Genomic DNA, 17727 nt, shown 5'->3' with positions numbered 1-17727 from the left:
TCCTGGAAGAAGTCCCTTGTCCTGCGGGCATTGTGTACTGTGGCGTTGTCCTGTTGCCACACAGACGAGGGCCCTCAGTCATGAGGAATGCTCTCTGCCACATCTGGACATAGCCGGCGGCCGTTTGACGCCCCTGCACTTCCTGAAGCTCCATTGTTCCACTGAAGGAAAAAGCACCCCAGACCATTATGGCGCCCCCTCCACTGTGGCGCGTAGAAAACATCTCAGGTGGGATCTGCTTGTCATGCCAGTAACCTTGGAAACCATCAGGACCATCAAGGTTACATTTTTTCTCATCAGAGAATAAACCTTTCTTCCACCTTTGAATGTCCCATGTTTGGTGCTCTCTTGCAAAGTCCAAACGAGCAGTTCTGTGGCGTTCAAGGAGACGAGGTCTTTGAAGACGTTTTTTTTTTTTTTTAAGCCCTTCAGTCTCAGATGCCGTCTGATGGTTATGGGGCTGCAGTCAGAACCAGTAAGGGCCTTAATTTGGGTCGAGGATCGTCCAGTGTCTTGACGGACAGCCAATTGGATCCTCCGTCTCAGTGCTGAGGACATTTTTTTGGGTTTTCCACTTGACTTTTTTGTTCCATAACCCTCAGGATCATTTATGAAATTCCAAATGACTGTCTTCCTGCGTCCCACCTCAGCAGCGATGGCGCGCTGTGAGAGACCCTGCTTATGCAGCTCAACAACCCAACCACGTTCAGAAAGGGAGAGTTTTTTTGCCTTTGCCATCACGACGTGTGACTACCTGACAGAAAATGACAATGAATCCACATCTTTGCACAGATTTGGCCTTTTAAAGGCATGTGCTCCTAAAATTTTGATCAGCTGAAAAACAGCCTGTTTCAGTTTATTCGTTGTTTTCATTAAATTGAATGCTCAAAAAATGTTTTGTCTCCCTCCCATTTCTTCTTGTTGCATGTTGAAGCTCTACTTGGAACCTTGTTAAGATCCAGTCATGATAAATAGGATTTTTTGCCATTTTTCAAGTGGTCTTAAACTTTTGATCAGGACTGTAGTTTAAGCACCTCTGCCGGATCCGGCATTCAGAATACCGGAATGCCGGATCCGTCCTTCCGGTCTGCGCATGCGCAGACTGAAAAAAAGGTGGAAAAAATAAACGCCGGATGACACCGGAAAGACGGATCCGGCATTTCAATGCATTTTTTTTCGACTGATCAGGCATTTTTAAGACTGATAAGGATCCTGATCAGTCTTACTAATGCCATCAGTTGGCATACGTTTTGCCTGATCTGGCAGGCAGTTCCGGCGACGGAACTGCTTCCCGGATCTCTCTGCCGCAAGTGTGAAAGCACCCTAAGCAAGTCGAAATGATCTCCGAAAGGCATAAAGTTAGGGATGAAACACACTTTTTAACATTTAGAGGGGTATTCCGGTAGGTACAAGTTATCCTCTATCCATAGGATGGGGGATAAATATCAGATCGATATGGGTCCTACCACTGGGACCCCCACAGATCATGAGAATGGTTGCCCCATGACCCCTGCTGCCCCCCTTAAATCACCGGAGAGGCTGGTCGAACATGTGCACGGCCGCTCCGCAAATTCATTTCAATGGGTCTGTGTACAGGAGCATTTTTTATTTTTTTTTCAGACATCACTTCTGCGTTGCGTGAAAATCGCAGCATATTCTATATTCAGCGTTCACAGACCCCTGGCCCCATAGAAGTTAATGGGGCTTCAGTGAAAAACGGAATGTGATGCGTTTTTCACTGATGGTTGCTAAGAGATGTTGTTTGTAAACCTTAATTTTTTTTATCACGCGCATGAAAAACACATCAAAATGCATTGCACTCGCGCAAAATAAAATTGAATGCTATCGCAGATAAAACTGACTGAACTTGCTTGCAAAACCACTGCTGCAAAAAGGCCGTATACTGTACTCGCATCTGAAATACAGTGCGTTCCTGCGGTATTGGTAAGCGGCTCTCCCGCCATCTCCTAGATGCCCCGTCATCCCACTCTCAGCACAGTCTCTGATTTTGGCAGGTTTGGTTCCGCTCCTTATGTGTCTTCCTATTTTGCAGCCATTCAGTTTGTCCTGAGTGATGAGTTCAGTCACTTACGCCCAGAGCAGCGCCTGGCTCTCCTACATGTGAGTAAATCAGATTTCTTTAGCAGTTTTGGTCAATTACTCAAAGTTCACACTGCCCCCCCCCCCCCTTTTTTTTTTTTCTTCTTGGTTTTGTTTGTTCTCGTTCATTCACAGAACTTTTGCAGCCTTCACATACGTTAGATTTCGCCACTGGTTTTAATTTTTTTTTGTATTGACTTTGCATTTCAGCAAATATTTCTTAGAACTATTAGGGAGAAAAAGTCCCCCTTTGCTGCAAAGCCACGTGTGCTTTGTTGCTGTGATTGTGTCATTGTCTCGCAGCCCATTTTCCTAAAGCGGACCATATCTATTTGATGTGCATTCAGCGAGACCAGCTTGTGTGTATGGGGGTCTCCCAAAAACAGATGTCGATGGAGATGAGGATCGGGCTGTTGGGTTTCTATCTATCTATATCTATATCCATGTAAAAGGTCAGGCAGCACTCCTTCAGATGTAGCTGTAATTATATGGGTGCCCGCGGTAGTCCCTCGATGCAGGACGGGATCAATAACAAAGAAAATCCGCAGCACTCCTTCAAGTAAAAAAAACGTGCAATTTATTCACACATGTCAAAAAAGACAACGTTTCGGTCCTCTCACAGAACCTTTCTCAAGTCAATTGACTTGAGAAAGGTTCTGTGAGAGGACCGAAACGTTGTCTTTTTTGACATGTGTGAATAAATTGCACGTTTTTTTTTTACTTGAAGGAGTGCTGCGGATTTTCTTTGTTATTGATCCCGTCCTGCATCGAGGGATTACCGCGGGCACCCATATAATTACAGCTACATCTGAAGGAGTGCTGCCTGACCTTTTACATGGAGATATATATATATATTTTCCCTCAGTTGTTTGGCAGCAGCCTACTCCCCTCTGACGAGCATGCATGTGTATGAGGGGGAATCGGGAGAGATTGCCGTCTGCTGACACGTATCATTCATGTGCATGGCCAGGGGGAAGTTGCCGATTACCGTTGGCCGAGCATGTGTTTGTTGTGAATGGGGGGGAAAAGTAGCTTCCAGAGACCGTTGGTGGGTGACTTATCTCCCCAAGGACTGAACATGCTGAGATCCAACATACTGATCCTTGACTCCCCTGATTTTTGCCGTCTGGGAAGAGTCGGGAAGCTTTAATACTCATTAGATGTTCGACCTATCTCACCAAAATCGTTTCTGCACATACATTAATGTTTCAAAATCTGAATCCGAACTTGGGTTTGTGGCTCATTAATGAACCCGAGTTCCAATTTGGATTTTGAAACAGTAATGTATGTGCAAAAACTAACTAATGGGCCAAGCACGAGGCTAAACAAGTCTAACATTACTAGTGCCTCAGCTGAGCCAATACATTGTAAGGCCGTAGCGCATATTATTAACAAAGTTTTGGAACGAATCCCTTCGCTCAACCCTAGCTGCACGCAAATGACAGGGCATTTGTCGGGAGAAATATTTCCTTCCTGACAACCTCCTGCTTCATCGTTCCGCGTAAACCAGCCTTTAGGCTTGGGTCACATCTGCGTTTTGTAGCTCCAGTATACGTAGAAGCAGAACAGACTTTCGAAGTTACCGTATCCGGCATAGCCAGGCGCCGCCGGATCCCCATTCACTATAATGGGATCTTGCAAGTTTCCAGCAGAGAGCCAGCATTTGTGCCCAAAACCTGACAGATCCCATTATTGTGAATGGGGGTCCTGCCGTGTCCAGCTATACTAGATATGGTAACTCCCAGTAGTCTGCTCCTCTGCTGTTACAAAATGGAGATGGCAACGAACCCTTAGAAACCGAAGGTGCAAGGACCCCCGTAACACTTCTTTAGGTCACACATTTTGAACTCTGTAAAAATGACTAAAACTTATTCTGTTTATGGGAAGAACTGATTTTTCTTTTGTCTTTCAGGAGGGAACAGGGCCCCGCGTCATTTCTGCTTTTGTGGAAATCATATTTGATAACTCTGACAACCGACTGCCGGTGAGAAATGTCACAGATAAATGCTCCGTGTCTTTTGCTCTCATAGGTTGATGTTCTTTCCTTTATTATAATAATTCATTTATTTTTCACTAGATTGACAAGGAGGAGGTTTCCCTTCGAAGAGTTATTGGGGCCAAAAAGGATCAGTATTTCTTAGACAAGAAAATGGTGACGTAAGTCTTTGTGTTGAGGTGCCACAGGCATCAGCAGGCATAGAAGCTGCCCTAGTATATCCATTATTTCATGACTGAGACCCTGGTTATCTATAACATTGAATTCGCCAGGGCTAATAATTTAATTGCCGAAATGGGAAGTCACACAGGACAGAGTTTTCAGCTTGACTGATGGGACTCTGCAGTATTATAATTTGCACCATATGATTCAGATTTTGTTGCAGAATTCATAGCATAAATGCTGTGGGTTTGCTGCAGATTTCACCTTCTGCATTGCACATACATTGACATGCTGCGTATTACAGGTGAAGTTGTATGCAGGTTTTCAAAAATTTCAAAGCATATCTGTGAAATGTGGCCATCCCTCATCAGTCCACACAGCAATTTTTATATATTTATTTAATCCAGGATTATACCAGACAAAGTGTCTGCTGTGCAGTTTGTAATATACAGTCTTTGCAGAGAATCCTTATAATTGTCATCTTATTATTTTTGTAGTAAAAACGATGTTATGAATCTGTTGGAAAGTGCCGGATTTTCTCGCAGTAATCCTTATTACATCGTGAAACAGGGCAAGGTATGGTCACTGTATACACTGATGTCTAACACATACTAAGCAGAATTAATAGAATATTATGTCTGCAAATTCATTAAAGAGGACCTCTCCCCACTCCTGACATGCCTGGTTTAATAGGTTCATTCATTCCCCGTGTAATAACAATTCTGGAGCATCTATTCTTATGTCTGTATGTTGTGCCGTTCCTTTATTATTTCTACTAGAAGTTATGAATGAATTTCCAGCAGTCTGCAGTAAGGGTACAGAGGGGAGGTAACCAGTTGGGGGGGGGGGGGGGGGGGTGTACCAGCACAGTCTGACAATGGCAGCACTGATTGGATAGAGTCAGTCTGTGCAGGGACACGCCCCCGACTGGTTACCACCCCTCTGTACCCTTACTGCAGACTGCTAGCAATTCATTCATAACTTCTAGTAGAAATAGTAAAGGAACGGCACAACACAGAGCCATAAGAATAGATGCTCCAGAATTGTTATTACATAGGGAATATATGGAGCTATTAAAACAGACACGCCAGGTGTGGTGACAGGTCCTCTTTAAATTTCATTTGATTCATATTTCTTGAGAGATTAAAAGAGTTTTCAGAGAATTTAATACCCTCAGGTGGGTTTCTGACACCCAGGACGCCTGCTGATCAGCTGTGAGCACCGCTGCCTTCTGTCAGCTTACCAAGCACAGTACAGTACATTATATAGTGGCTGTGTTTGGTATCGCGCTCAGCCCCATTCATTTCTATGGGGCTGAGCTGCTCCTAGGCCACATGACAGATGAACATGTCACTGCCCTAGGAAAAGCTGGAGAAGGCCACGGCGCTACTGCGAGCACCACTGCTTTCTCGAACAGCTGATTGGCGGGGGTCCCGGGTGTGGGAACCTCACCGATCAGATACTGAGGACCTTTCCAGATGTCATCAGTATTAAAATCTCAAGAAACCCCCTTTAAGGATTCAGCACCACGGGTCCAGGAATCTTTAAAAGGGTTCTCTGGGTCTTTACCTAAATTATATATGTCTGCTAGCCTGTGATAAAAAGCAGTTTTGGCAGTACTTGCTATTCCATAGATTCCATGATGTCGGCTGTGATCACGTGACTGCTAGACAGGCTGTGGGCTCATCCGCTGAAGTCCCAACCGGATGTGCTCCTGTTTCTTCCTGTTCAGCTGGATGTACATTATGCTGCTGAACAGGAAGACACAGGAGCACATCCGGTCAAAACTTCAGCGGATGAGCCTGCAGTCACGTGATCACAGCCGAGATCAGCAGCGAGACAGAAGAGCAAGTACTGCTAAAACATTCTTCCTTCCACAGGTTAGCCGAAACATAGGATTTAGGTAAAGCCCTGAAGGACCTCTTTTAACCCCTTAGTGACCACCCCTAGGAGTTTTTACGTCGGTCACTAAGGGGCCTTAGGCTGGGCCGCCGCTTTTTTTTTGGCCCCCCGTGCACTGGGGAGCGTGAACTCTGCTCTCACATGAGAGCCGGGCCCTGCTCTAACAGCCCGGGGTGGCAGGAGTGCCGATCCGGGCTGTTTAACACTTTACATGCTGCGGGTAATGGCGCCCTCTGCATGTAAAGTGCTGACAGAGGGTGCGGACTCCCTCTTGTCTCTCATCGGCGCCCCGTAAATGCAATCGCGAGGTGCCGATGTGTTTGAAGGCTACCTAGCATCTGTTGTAGGCCCTGGTCCCGGCTGTAGTAAATTCCTGTATGGCGCAGCCTGCTGGTCAATGTTAGGGTAGCATTGCCATTAAAATGCAATGCACTATAGAGATAATGCACTGCATTTTAAAAGCAATCAAAATACTGTCCATTATAGTCCGCTTGTGGGAGTATTAAGTGGTTTAAAAAAAACAAAACACTTATTAAATTGAAAAAATTCCATTAAAAAAAAGATTATTTTTTTTCCATTGAAAATACGCTTTTCAATAAAAAATAAATAAAGAAAAATTGCCTAAAAATCTCCCCCATATGTTTGGTGTTGCCGCGTCCATACCAACCCGGACTACATAAATATCATGTAAATTATCCCCTACGGTGAATGCCGTAAAAAAAATAATAATACAGAATTGCTAATTTATTTTTAGTTGCCACCGAAAAAACTTAATAACAAGTGATCAAAAAGCGCCATTTACTAAAAAATTATACTAATGAAAAATACAAGTCGTCCCGCAAAAATCAAGCTCTCGCACAACTCCATAAGAAAAAAAAAAAAGTTATGGGTCTTGGGAAGCGGCAATGCAAAAACATTTTTTCTCGCCCAATTCCTTGGGGGACACAGGAAACCTTGGGTATAGCTCATCTCCATAGGAGGCGTGACACTAAGTGAAAGACTGTTAAGCCCCTCCTCCAGCAGCTATACCCTCAGCCTGGAGCGAGCGACTACCAGTTTTTTGCTTAGTGTCAAGGAGGCAAGACACTCTCTGCACTGCAGAGCTGTCTTTGCTAAAGATTTTATTTTTTCTCTTTTTATTATTTTCAACTTTTTTCCTTTTTTCAACAGGGACAACAGAGTCGCAAAGACCTCTCTGTTTTCCCGGGGTTGAGCTGCGCCAGTGCCGGCTATCCGCACTGCTGCCTCCCCCACAGAAGAAAAGGAGGACCAGGGCAGCCCTGCTCCCCTGCATCCCGCCAGCACAAGGGTCGCCCGCCTGCAAGCCCCTCTCCAGCTTCCTGCCACTTCGGTGCCAGTGGCTGAAGGGGCGTCCCTGCTGGATGGACTGAGGGTGAAAACGTCGACTGGTGAGGTGGCTATGCAGCCGTTCCAACCCCCCCCCCCCCCCCCCTGTTAGGGTTTTAACTTCTGTGTTCCCTCTGCCTAGCCTTGTCACATTACAAGGCTTACTGTCGGCTTCCCCCCCCTTGTGTGTGGAGCAGGACGGAGCGGTGCTCGTGGGGGAGGGTTTACTGCACAAGTTTACCTCAGGTGCTGCGGCCTTGTGGGGCCGCCTTTTGTTATCTCGGCCAGTGCTGCCGCTGTGTTCAGCTGCCGGCTGACTTCTCTTGCTGGCTACCGGTGTGTCATTCGCCGCCGGTGTATAAGGAGGTGGTCGGGGGGCAATATTTTCTCGGCGGCATATTTGTTTGAACTCCTGTACATGTTAGACATTCAGTCGGGGGGGGCGGTCGTCTTTCTTCCCGATCCTCGCTGGCCCCGCCTCCTCTTCGTGCCTGCTCTCAGGACGGATCGTTTTTACCTCAGGTTTTACCTCAGGTGTTGCCGCTGCTGTTGCCGCTGCTGTTGTCGTCCACTCCCACTGTGACCTGGTAGGACTGTTGACCCTTTCTAGCTCTGCAGCCCTCTGGCCTGGACGCTTTTATATTACTTCAGCCAACATGTCTGACCCCTCAGCGCCGGCCGGTCCTTGGTATCACACCTGCACCGCATCTAAGGCGCCCCTCCCTCAAGGGCAGCCTGACCCGCATTGCTCGGCTTGCAAAGCCCCATTACAGGGTCCGCCATCTGTTGTGTCACCCCCTGGCCTATTGGATCCCCCTGACTGGGCTAGATCCCTTTCCCAGGCTGTGGTCAGCCTCTCTAACGTTGTGGGCCGCCTTGCAGAGGTATTGCCCTTATCGCAGCCGGATATTTCCCCTGCTGGGCCCTCCGGGTCCGCTATCTTAGCTGTCCCGTCTGAGTCCCTCTCTCCAGGCGACACCTCCAGAGCCCGTCAACCCCAGAAGCGGTCTAGGGCGGAGCGCCTATCATCCTCGGATGCTTCAGTATCACCCCCAAGGGTGCGCTCTCAGTCGGGCCCTTCCTCGATACAGGATATGCCCTCTGAAGGGGAACTAGTTGTTTCAGATTGTGATATGGACTCGGCCTTGCCTTCAAAACTGGCTTCTGCTGTGGGCCATCTTATTAACAATATTCGTGATACCTTTAAGATTCACGATGATCCTCCTAATTCTGAAAAAAACAGTGTTTCCCTTTTTCGCCAAAAACAGACGTCTGCAGTTTTTCCCCTCCACACTGACTTCTCGTCGGTGGTTTCCAAGGCCTGGGCCCGCCCTGATGCCCGTTTTACCCCGCCTAAGAAGTTGGATATCTGTCATCCATTCCCGGCGGATTGCATTACAAACTGGGCGTCACCACTCAAAGTCGACCCCCCGGTGGCCCGTTTGGCAAAAAGCACGGCTATTCCCGTTGCTGATGGCTCTTCCTTACAATCCACTGAGGATCGCCGTATAGAGGCCATTACCAAAGGTATCTTTGCAGCCTCCGGTTCCGCCCTCCGGCCGGTCTTTGCTTCCGCTTGGGCTGGAAAAGCGGTTTCAGAGTGGGCTTCTCAGCTGGATCAGGAGCTTGAATCCGACGTCCCTATTCAGGACCTCCGTGCTCTAGCCCAACTTATCGTTCAAGCCGGCAAATTCGTCTGTGAAGCATCCCTTGATGCGGGGGCTCTCATAGCCCGTTCGTCTGCCCTGGCCGTTTCGGCCAGGAGGGAGCTTTGGTTAAAGGTTTGGACGGCGGACTCCACGTCAAAGCGGTCTCTTACTGGCCTTCCCTTTACTGGTTCTCGATTGTTCGGGACCCGCTTGGATGAAATCATATCCGAAGCCACGGGGGGGAAGAGTACGCATCTTCCTCAATCTAGGACTAGGACCACCACTCGAGGCCGTCCCACTTTTTCTCGCTTCAGGTCTTCCCGCAGGGCTCCCGCACCTCGCACCTCTTCAGGTCCATCCCCTAGCTCTGTCCAAGACAGACGTAAGAAACCTTTTTTTCGGACCCAGCCCTCCTGGCGCAAGTCACAGCCTGCTCGCCCTCCCGCGACCAAGCAGAACACTACCTAAGGGTGCGCCCCCACCCGCCCGGGTGGGGGGACGTCTCCTCCTGTTCAGGGACTTCTGGCAGACGCACGTCTCCGACGCCTGGGCTCTCGAAGTTGTGTCTTCCGGGTACAAACTCGAGTTTACGTCCCTCCCCCCAGTTCGGTTCTTTCGCTCCCGGGATCCCCAAGGGGCGGCCGATTTCTTTACTGCCACTCGCACCCTTCTGGACAAAGGGGTCATCGCTCCGGTTCCCATGGAAGAAAGATTCAAAGGGTTCTATTCGAACCTTTTTGTGGTCCCCAAAAAAGAAGGCTCGGTTCGTCCCATTCTGGATCTAAAACGGTTAAACCGTTTCCTTCGTCTTCAGCGATTCCGGATGGAGTCTCTCAGGTCGGTGGTGGCCTCTCTGGAAAAAGGGGAGTTCCTGGCCTCTATCGACATCCAGGACGCCTACCTTCATATTCCAATCGCTCAGTGTCATCAGTGCTTTCTGCGCTTTGCAGTGGGGTCCGACCACTACCAGTTCGTTGCCCTCCCCTTCGGGCTGGCGACGGCCCCTCGCGTTTTCACAAAGGTCCTAGCCCCTGTCCTCGCCTTACTTCGTTCCAGGGGAGTTTTTCTTCTTCCATATTTGGACGATCTCCTTATCAAGGCACCCTCTCTGTCACTGACATCTGCCAGTGTGGACCTCTCGCTACAAACCTTACGCCGGTTCGGTTGGATTATCAATCTTCCCAAATCCGCTCTTGTTCCATCCAGGCAACTGATCTTTCTGGGGATGCTGCTGGATACAGATGCAGCGGAGGTTCGGCTTCCGTCAGAGAAGCGCCAGCTCCTTCATCGGTCGGTTCGGAGCCTTCTGAACCACCGCCGTCCTTCCTTCCGGTTCAGCATGCGGGTCTTGGGACAGATGGTGTCCTGTTTCGAAGCAATCCCTTACGCGCAGTATCACTCCCGCACCTTTCAGACTGCCATTCTGTCCGCACGGGACAAGTCCCAGGAAAGTATGGATCAGCACTTTCCCCTTCCCCCCCCCAGGTTCGCTCCTCTCTACTCTGGTGGTTACGGACCCCTCTCCAAGGGAAGTCCTTCCTACCGATAACTTGGTTGGTGATTACCACCGATGCCAGTCTGCGGGGTTGGGGGGGGGGGGGGGGTTTCCTCCTCGGTCCGTACAAGGCACTTGGTCTCCATCGGAGTCCAAACTGCCAATCAACGTTCTGGAGCTGAGGGCGGTTCTCCTCTCACTCCGGCATTGGACTTCGCTGCTTCAGGGTCACCCTGTTCGTGTCCAATCGGACAATGCCACGGCTGTGGCATACATAAATCATCAAGGGGGCACTCGCAGCGCGGCGGCAATGAGGGAGGTGTCTCTAATCCTTCGCTGGGCGGAAGTTCATGTTCCAGCCATTTCGGCCATTTACATCCCGGGAGTGGACAATTGGGCGGGGGATTTCCTCAGCCGGACGACGATCGACCCGGGCGAGTGGTCTCTGCACCCCGACGTCTTCGAGTCTCTTTGCCTCCGTTGGGGTCGTCCGGACGTGGATCTCATGGCCTCCAGATTCAACCACAAGCTCCCCACCTTCATGGCCAGAACCAAGGATCCGGACGCTTACGGCGCGGACGCGCTCGTCCTTCCCTGGACGGAGTTCTCTCTCCTCTACGTTTTTCCGCCCCTGCCTCTTCTTCCACGAGTCCTTCGGGAGATCGCGGCGGAGGGCACGCCTGCGATCCTAATAGCCCCGGATTGGCCTCGTCGTCCTTGGTACGCTGACCTTATGTTGCTCCTGGCAGACGCCCCCTTGCCTCTGCCTCTAAGAGAAGACCTCCTCTCTCAAGGGCCGATCTTCCACCAGCATTTAGGGTCGCTACGTTTAGCGGCGTGGCTATTGAAACCGCGGTCCTAACGCGGCGGGGGTTTTCTGCTGACGTGGTCCGTACCATGATTCGTGCGCGTAAACCGGCATCGTCCAGGATTTATTACCGAACCTGGCGGGCCTATTTGAATTTCTGCGAGACCTTAGATGTTCATCCCCTTCGGTTTTCTCTCCCCACGATTTTATCCTTCTTGCAGTCTGGTCTGGACTTGGGTTTGGGTCTCAGTACCCTAAAGGGTCAGATCTCAGCGCTTTCGATCCTTTTTCAGCGACCTCTGGCTCCGCTCGGTCCAGTTAAGACTTTTCTGCAGGGGGTTGCTCACTATGCTCCCCCATATCGCGCTCCCGTTCCATCTTGGGATCTTAATGTTGTGCTGACGGCTCTCCAATCTTCTCCTTTCGAGCCTCTGCGCAGGGTTTCCCTTCGCTTGTTGTCTTGCAAAGTTTTTTTTTTTTTCCTCGTTGCCATCACGTCTCTTCGGCGTGTGTCTGAATTGGCGGCACTTTCTTGCGTAGAACCCCTCTTGGTTTTTCACCAGGACAAGGTGGTTCTCCGCCCGGTTCCGGATTTCCTTCCGAAGGTGGTGTCCGCTTTTCACCTGAATGAAGATATTGTCCTTCCTTCTCTGTGCCCGTCCCCGTCTCATCCTCGGGAACGGGATCTTCACCACTTGGATGTAACTAGACCCTTTCGGCGCTCGGATTCTCTATTTGTGGTTCCGGAGGGTCCGCGCAGGGGGCTGGCGGCATCTAAAGTGGTTATTGCCCGCTTCATCAAGATGGCTATTGCTGAGGCTTACCGTGCTAAGGGCAGGGAACCGCCCTTTGGTGTTACCGCTCATTCTACCAGAGCGGTCGGGGCTTCCTGGGCTCAGCGAAATCGAGCTTCGGCTGAACAATTGTGGAAGGCGGCCACCTGGTCTTCTTTGCACACCTTCACCAAGTTCTACAAGGTGAACACTTATGCATCGGCGGATGCTGCTTTGGGCCGCCTGATCTTGCAGGCGGTGGTGCCTTAATGCCTATGGTGCTTTAATTCTTCTTGGGTTGTGGTCCCTCCCTATTTGTGGACTGCTTTTGAACGTCCCAAGGTTTCCTGTGTCCCCCAAGGAATTGGGCGAGAAAACGAGATTTTTGTATAACTTACCAGTAAAATCTCTTTCTCGCTCTTCCTTGGGGGACACAGCACCCACCCATTGTTTTGGTTGCCCTGACGGGAGTTTTGACTTGTTGGTGTTAATTTAGTTGATCCTTGCCTTTGTTTTAACTACTTGGGCACATAACTGGTAGTCGCTCGCTCCAGGCTGAGGGTATAGCTGTGGAGGAGGGGCTTAACAGTCTTTCACTTAGTGTCACGCCTCCTATGGAGATGAGCTATACCCAAGGTTTCCTGTGTCCCCCAAGGAAGAGCGAGAAAGAGATTTTACTGGTAAGTTATACAAAAATCTCGTTTTTTCTTTTAAAACAAAAAAGGGGTTTTATTGCAAAAAAAGTAGTAAAACGTAAAAAACTGTATGTATTTCATATCACTGTAATCGTACTGACCAGGAGAATAAATATATATTATGTTATTTATACCGAAAAATGAACGCCGTAAAATTTATAACGTAAAAACGCAGTGGCAGTATTGCTTTTTTTCCCATCTCACTCATAGAAAGAGTTAATAAAAGTTAATCAGAAAGTTGTGTACCCCAAAATGGAGCCATCAAAAACTATAATTTGGTGGAAAAATAAAAAAGTTCTTGGAACACAATGATGAAAAAAGGAAGAAAAACGCTTGGTCATAAAGGCCCAAACAGGCTTGGTCACTGAGGGGTTAATGGACAACATACACAAGATGGTAGAAGAAGTGACCGCATCCAGTGGGTGAAATAAAACATCCATTATTTCTCCAGCTTATATAGTGACGTCATGACCTGCAAGCTTGAGAAAAACTGCGCAGGTCGAAACGTAGATTTATATGCTGGAAGAATAAAGGCGGTTTTATTTCACCCACTGAATGCTGTCACTTCTGCCATTTTGGAGAAAAAAATCCTAGACTGAACCCAGAATGTAAGTGTGAACAGAGTTTTAGACAGCAATTCTGCCTTGCTTTGATTTTGACATCGTAAGATATAACAGCCAGATAATGTGAATATTACAATGTGTAAACTCCTCTCAATAAGGGTTTATCAATGTGCTCAAAGCAATTGAAATCTAACCATGAATCTAAGACTAGATAGATAATTGTTACATTTACACTCGTAGATTAACCAAATGGCCACTGCCCCAGACTCTCAAAGGCTGAAACTGCTCCGTGAAGTCGCCGGGACCAGAGTATACGATGAGCGGAAAGAAGAAAGTATCTCCCTAATGAAGGAAACTGGTCGGTAATATTTCTCTGCACATGCTTGCGTCTCTGAATGGTGTCCGCTGTTTGGTGACATGTCATGTAATTCCTTCCAGAGGGTAAACGAGAGAAGATTAATGAACTGCTGAAATACATTGAGGAGAGGCTGCACACTCTGGAGGAAGAGAAGGAAGAGCTAGCGCAATACCAGAAGTGGGATAAGATGAGGAGGGCCCTTGAGTACACCATCTACAACCAGGAGCTGAATGAGACACGGGCCAAGCTTGACGAGGCAAGTGACCAAACCTCCTGCGTCTGGCTGCTGACATTTTCAGGAAGTTTTTGGAAACTCTCTGCTCCTGCTATATTAGGGGGATTCCAACCTAGAGGACACCACCAAATGAGATACACTTGCCGATATGACCATCCCTTCAGGTGTTGGTAGTAACTAATATTGCTCATTTTATTTTATTTTTTCTTTAGCTATCGTCAAAAAGAGAGACAAGTGGTGAAAAATCAAGGCAGCTGAGAGATGCACAGCAGGATGCCAGAGATAAAATGGAGGTGAGAAGTCTTACCTGCTGATACATGGTTTGAGATGGCATTCCATCTCGCCACGTTCCAATAGCCATAATTTTTTTTCTTTTTCCAATCACGTAGCGATATGAGGGTTTATGTTTTGTGGGACAAGATGCATTTTTTAATGCCACCGTTTAATTTACCATTTCTTGTATTGGAAAATGTTGGGGGGTGGGGGTGAGGAAATATTGTGGGGTAAAAAAAAAAAAAAAACACGGCATTCACTGTATGCTGAAAATGAAATGACGTCCGTGTTCTGCAGCTCAATACGATTACAGCAATGCCAAATTTGTATAGTTTTTATTTAGCTGCTGTATGAGGGCTTTTTTTTTTCGTAGCATTTTTGTGGTATGTATAACTTTTTGATCACTGTTCAATATTTTTTTTATTTATTATTATTATTTTATTTTTGGTGGGGGGGCTTACCGTGGCAGGCCTGCAATGCTTCAGAAGCGTTCCGACTGCTATGGTAACCGATCGGAGCCCCACATCCCTCTGCCTTACCTCACAGATGCTGCGATTAGTGTTGAACGTGGCATCTGAGGGGTTAAATGACTTGATTTCGGCGTGATCGCTGTTCCTCATCATTGCTGCCAGGTGCCTGCTGTATGATACAGCCGGTACCTGCCGTGTATGGAGCGGGCTGACTGCAGCAGCCCGCTCCATACAATTGCGGGCGCATAATGCTGTACATGTATGGCATTATGCGTTCACGGGCTATTCTCTTTAAGCAGTCCCATTATTGGCCTCTTTCACACAAGCCTATTAAAATCCATTGGTATTCTGGACCTGGTATATGCTCAGATTCTAGGTGATATGCCATCCAGATTGTCTTCAGTATTGCTTCAGTAATTCATTCGGATTTACACGCGTGTTCTTTCCTTCCTGCATTTTTGATGCTCCTATAGAATATAATGAGCGTATTTGAAGCAAATGCCACAAAACTTGGACATGCTGTATATTTCTAATACTGACAGAAATGATGACGCATGTGTGACTAGCCCGATTCATTAACATTAGCAGCAGATTTGGGACGCAAAATACACTGCATATACAGATTGCAAATGCGTTTGTGTGGATCCCCAATGATAAGCTGATCACAGGGTGTCCAGCAGCTATAATCTATGGTGGTGCTCGGCAGCAGTGTTCGGTTTCTCAATAATGCCGCTACAGTAGAAATTAACAGTACAAACTCTGTGTTGAAATCTGTGGACTTTATTTACCAATTTTTATTTAGTTTTTTTTTTTATCGTTTTGATTGTTTTCTGTAGGAAATTGAACGTCAAGTGCGAGAGTTAAAATCAAAGATTTCTGCAATGAAAGAAGAGAAGGAGCAGCTGAGCTCTGAAAGACAGGAACAGATAAAGCAAAGGACCAAACTAGAGCTGAAAGCAAAGGACCTGCAGGATGAACTGGCTGGGAACAGCGAGCAGAGGGTAACTGCAGCAGACATAGTTTGGTGGGGCTTTTTGTACCTGGCATTGAGTAGCTGGGCCCATCTGACAAAGCTGTGGGTTCAGTGTAGCTGAGCAGTCTAGGGCAACATGAGCATTGGATAACGTGATCTTTTTTTCACATTCAAGAAACGTCTTTTGAAAGAAAGACAGAAATTACTGGAAAAGATTGAAGAAAAGCAAAAAGAGCTGGCAGAGACAGAGCCCAAGTTTAGCAGTGTTAAACAGAATGAAGAAAGTGGCATTGCAAGGTTTGTATCTATACGCTGAACATGCTTGCACTTACCGTATATTGTCTCTGCATGTCATGGCTGTAAGATCTGTGCATCTGGTGATATCAAATGTGAAGGTAATTGGTTATTATCCAGCTGCGTCTAAATATGTATTTTTATTTCCATTTCCAAGTTTTTTACTCTTTATTTCTGTTTAGATTGGCACAAGCTACCCAGGAGAGAACAGATCTATATGCCAAGCAAGGCCGTGGCAGCCAATTTACATCTAAAGAAGAAAGAGACAAGTGGATTAAAAAAGAACTGAAGTCCTTAGACCAGGCCATAAATGACAAAAAACGGCAGATCGCTGCAATACACAAAGATCTTGAAGACACCGAGGCAAATAAGGAGAAAAATCTAGAGCAATACACAGTATGTATCGTTTATTGTAATACCTGAATTTACACTGAGATTAAAAAAATAATAGGCTGATCTGAACAAGATGTGTCATTAAGAGTCACAGCATATGAATAAATTACAAAGGCCCCCCCTGCTCTTCATTCCTCCCCAATTCATATAGATAGAAATGAACCCTGATCTAGAGAGAGATTTGTGTATATGCATATTGTATTAAATGTTTTGACTTTTTAGAAATTGGATCAAGATCTTGGTGAAGTCAAAGCTCGAGTGGAAGAATTGGACAAGAAGTACTACGAAGTTAAAAATAAGAAAGATGAGTTGCAGAGTGAGAGAAAGTAAGGGCTTCTTTGCTGGGTGCACTACATTTTGTCTTTATTCTCATCTTGCTTTCTCCATTCACTACTATAGCACTTGTAAAAGTATCTGAGCGCTGGCCGACATTCACGGCATGCTCTTCATTCACCGTAGGGTCTTGTTATAGAGATCAGAGCGAGTACCAAAGTCCGCTATTTATTTATGACATGACCTGTCGATACTCCATAAATGTCCCACCCTTTTTAAAGTCATCCTTTAGCCACAGGACAGGGGATAATTAGCAGAACGGTGGGTGTCAAACCACTAATAGAGCAGCAGATGGACCATGCACCTTGCTTTTCCATTCGCTCTCTACCGGGCATAGCCAAGCACTGTACTCTGTTATCTCTGGCAGTCCCTTATGGAGCAGCACTGTGCACATGCGCAGCTATTTCCCAAAGCCACATAGAGTTTAATGACGTGATGGTGCGCATGTGTGACCAGCGCTTAGTTTGAACATTGCCAATTAGACCCTTATCCCCTATGCCAGGGGTACTCAAGTACATTTTGTAAAGGTCCACATACCTGAGTCTGCTGTAGGATGAAGGTCCGAGCTGCAAAACAAAAAAATATATAAGGAGTGACAACACCATAGGCGTGTAGCACTACATTATTATTCTTATCTTTTTTTACAATAATCCACACCTCCAAGCCCACCTGATCTCCTTTCAGTGCCCCCTAAAAATAATGATGCCCCTCAGACAGTATGATATCCCTTTAGTGCTCCACAGAGTATGATACCCCTAAGTGCACCCTCACAACAAGGTGATCCCTTGGTGCCCCCACACATGAGATGCTCCTTAGTGCCCCTGACACATTGCGATGCCTCCTTAGTTCCTCCTGACAGAGTATGAATACCCTACGTGCCCCCTCACAGTAGTAATGCCCTCTCTGTG

At 47.3% G+C, this 17727-nt stretch overlaps 1 protein-coding gene across 1 annotated transcript in view; it reads left to right on the top strand.

Annotated features, from left to right (window-relative positions):
* The window catches only part of SMC3 (structural maintenance of chromosomes 3), a 66894-nt gene that overhangs the window by 2880 nt on the left and 46287 nt on the right, over window positions 1-17727 (top strand). Inside the window, exons 4-14 of the mRNA XM_040434998.1 lie at window positions 2054-2121; window positions 4013-4084; window positions 4178-4257; window positions 4756-4834; window positions 13731-13848; window positions 13929-14104; window positions 14296-14376; window positions 15663-15827; window positions 15975-16096; window positions 16276-16489; window positions 16709-16812. Of these exons, the coding sequence (XP_040290932.1) occupies window positions 2054-2121; window positions 4013-4084; window positions 4178-4257; window positions 4756-4834; window positions 13731-13848; window positions 13929-14104; window positions 14296-14376; window positions 15663-15827; window positions 15975-16096; window positions 16276-16489; window positions 16709-16812 (1279 nt within the window). The remainder of the gene's footprint in view (window positions 1-2053; window positions 2122-4012; window positions 4085-4177; window positions 4258-4755; window positions 4835-13730; window positions 13849-13928; window positions 14105-14295; window positions 14377-15662; window positions 15828-15974; window positions 16097-16275; window positions 16490-16708; window positions 16813-17727) is intronic.

The sequence above is a fragment of the Bufo bufo genome, chromosome 6 (assembly GCF_905171765.1).
Source record: "Bufo bufo chromosome 6, aBufBuf1.1, whole genome shotgun sequence".
Taxonomy (NCBI): Eukaryota; Metazoa; Chordata; class Amphibia; order Anura; family Bufonidae; genus Bufo; species Bufo bufo.
This window is presented reverse-complemented; position numbering and strand designations above follow the sequence as displayed.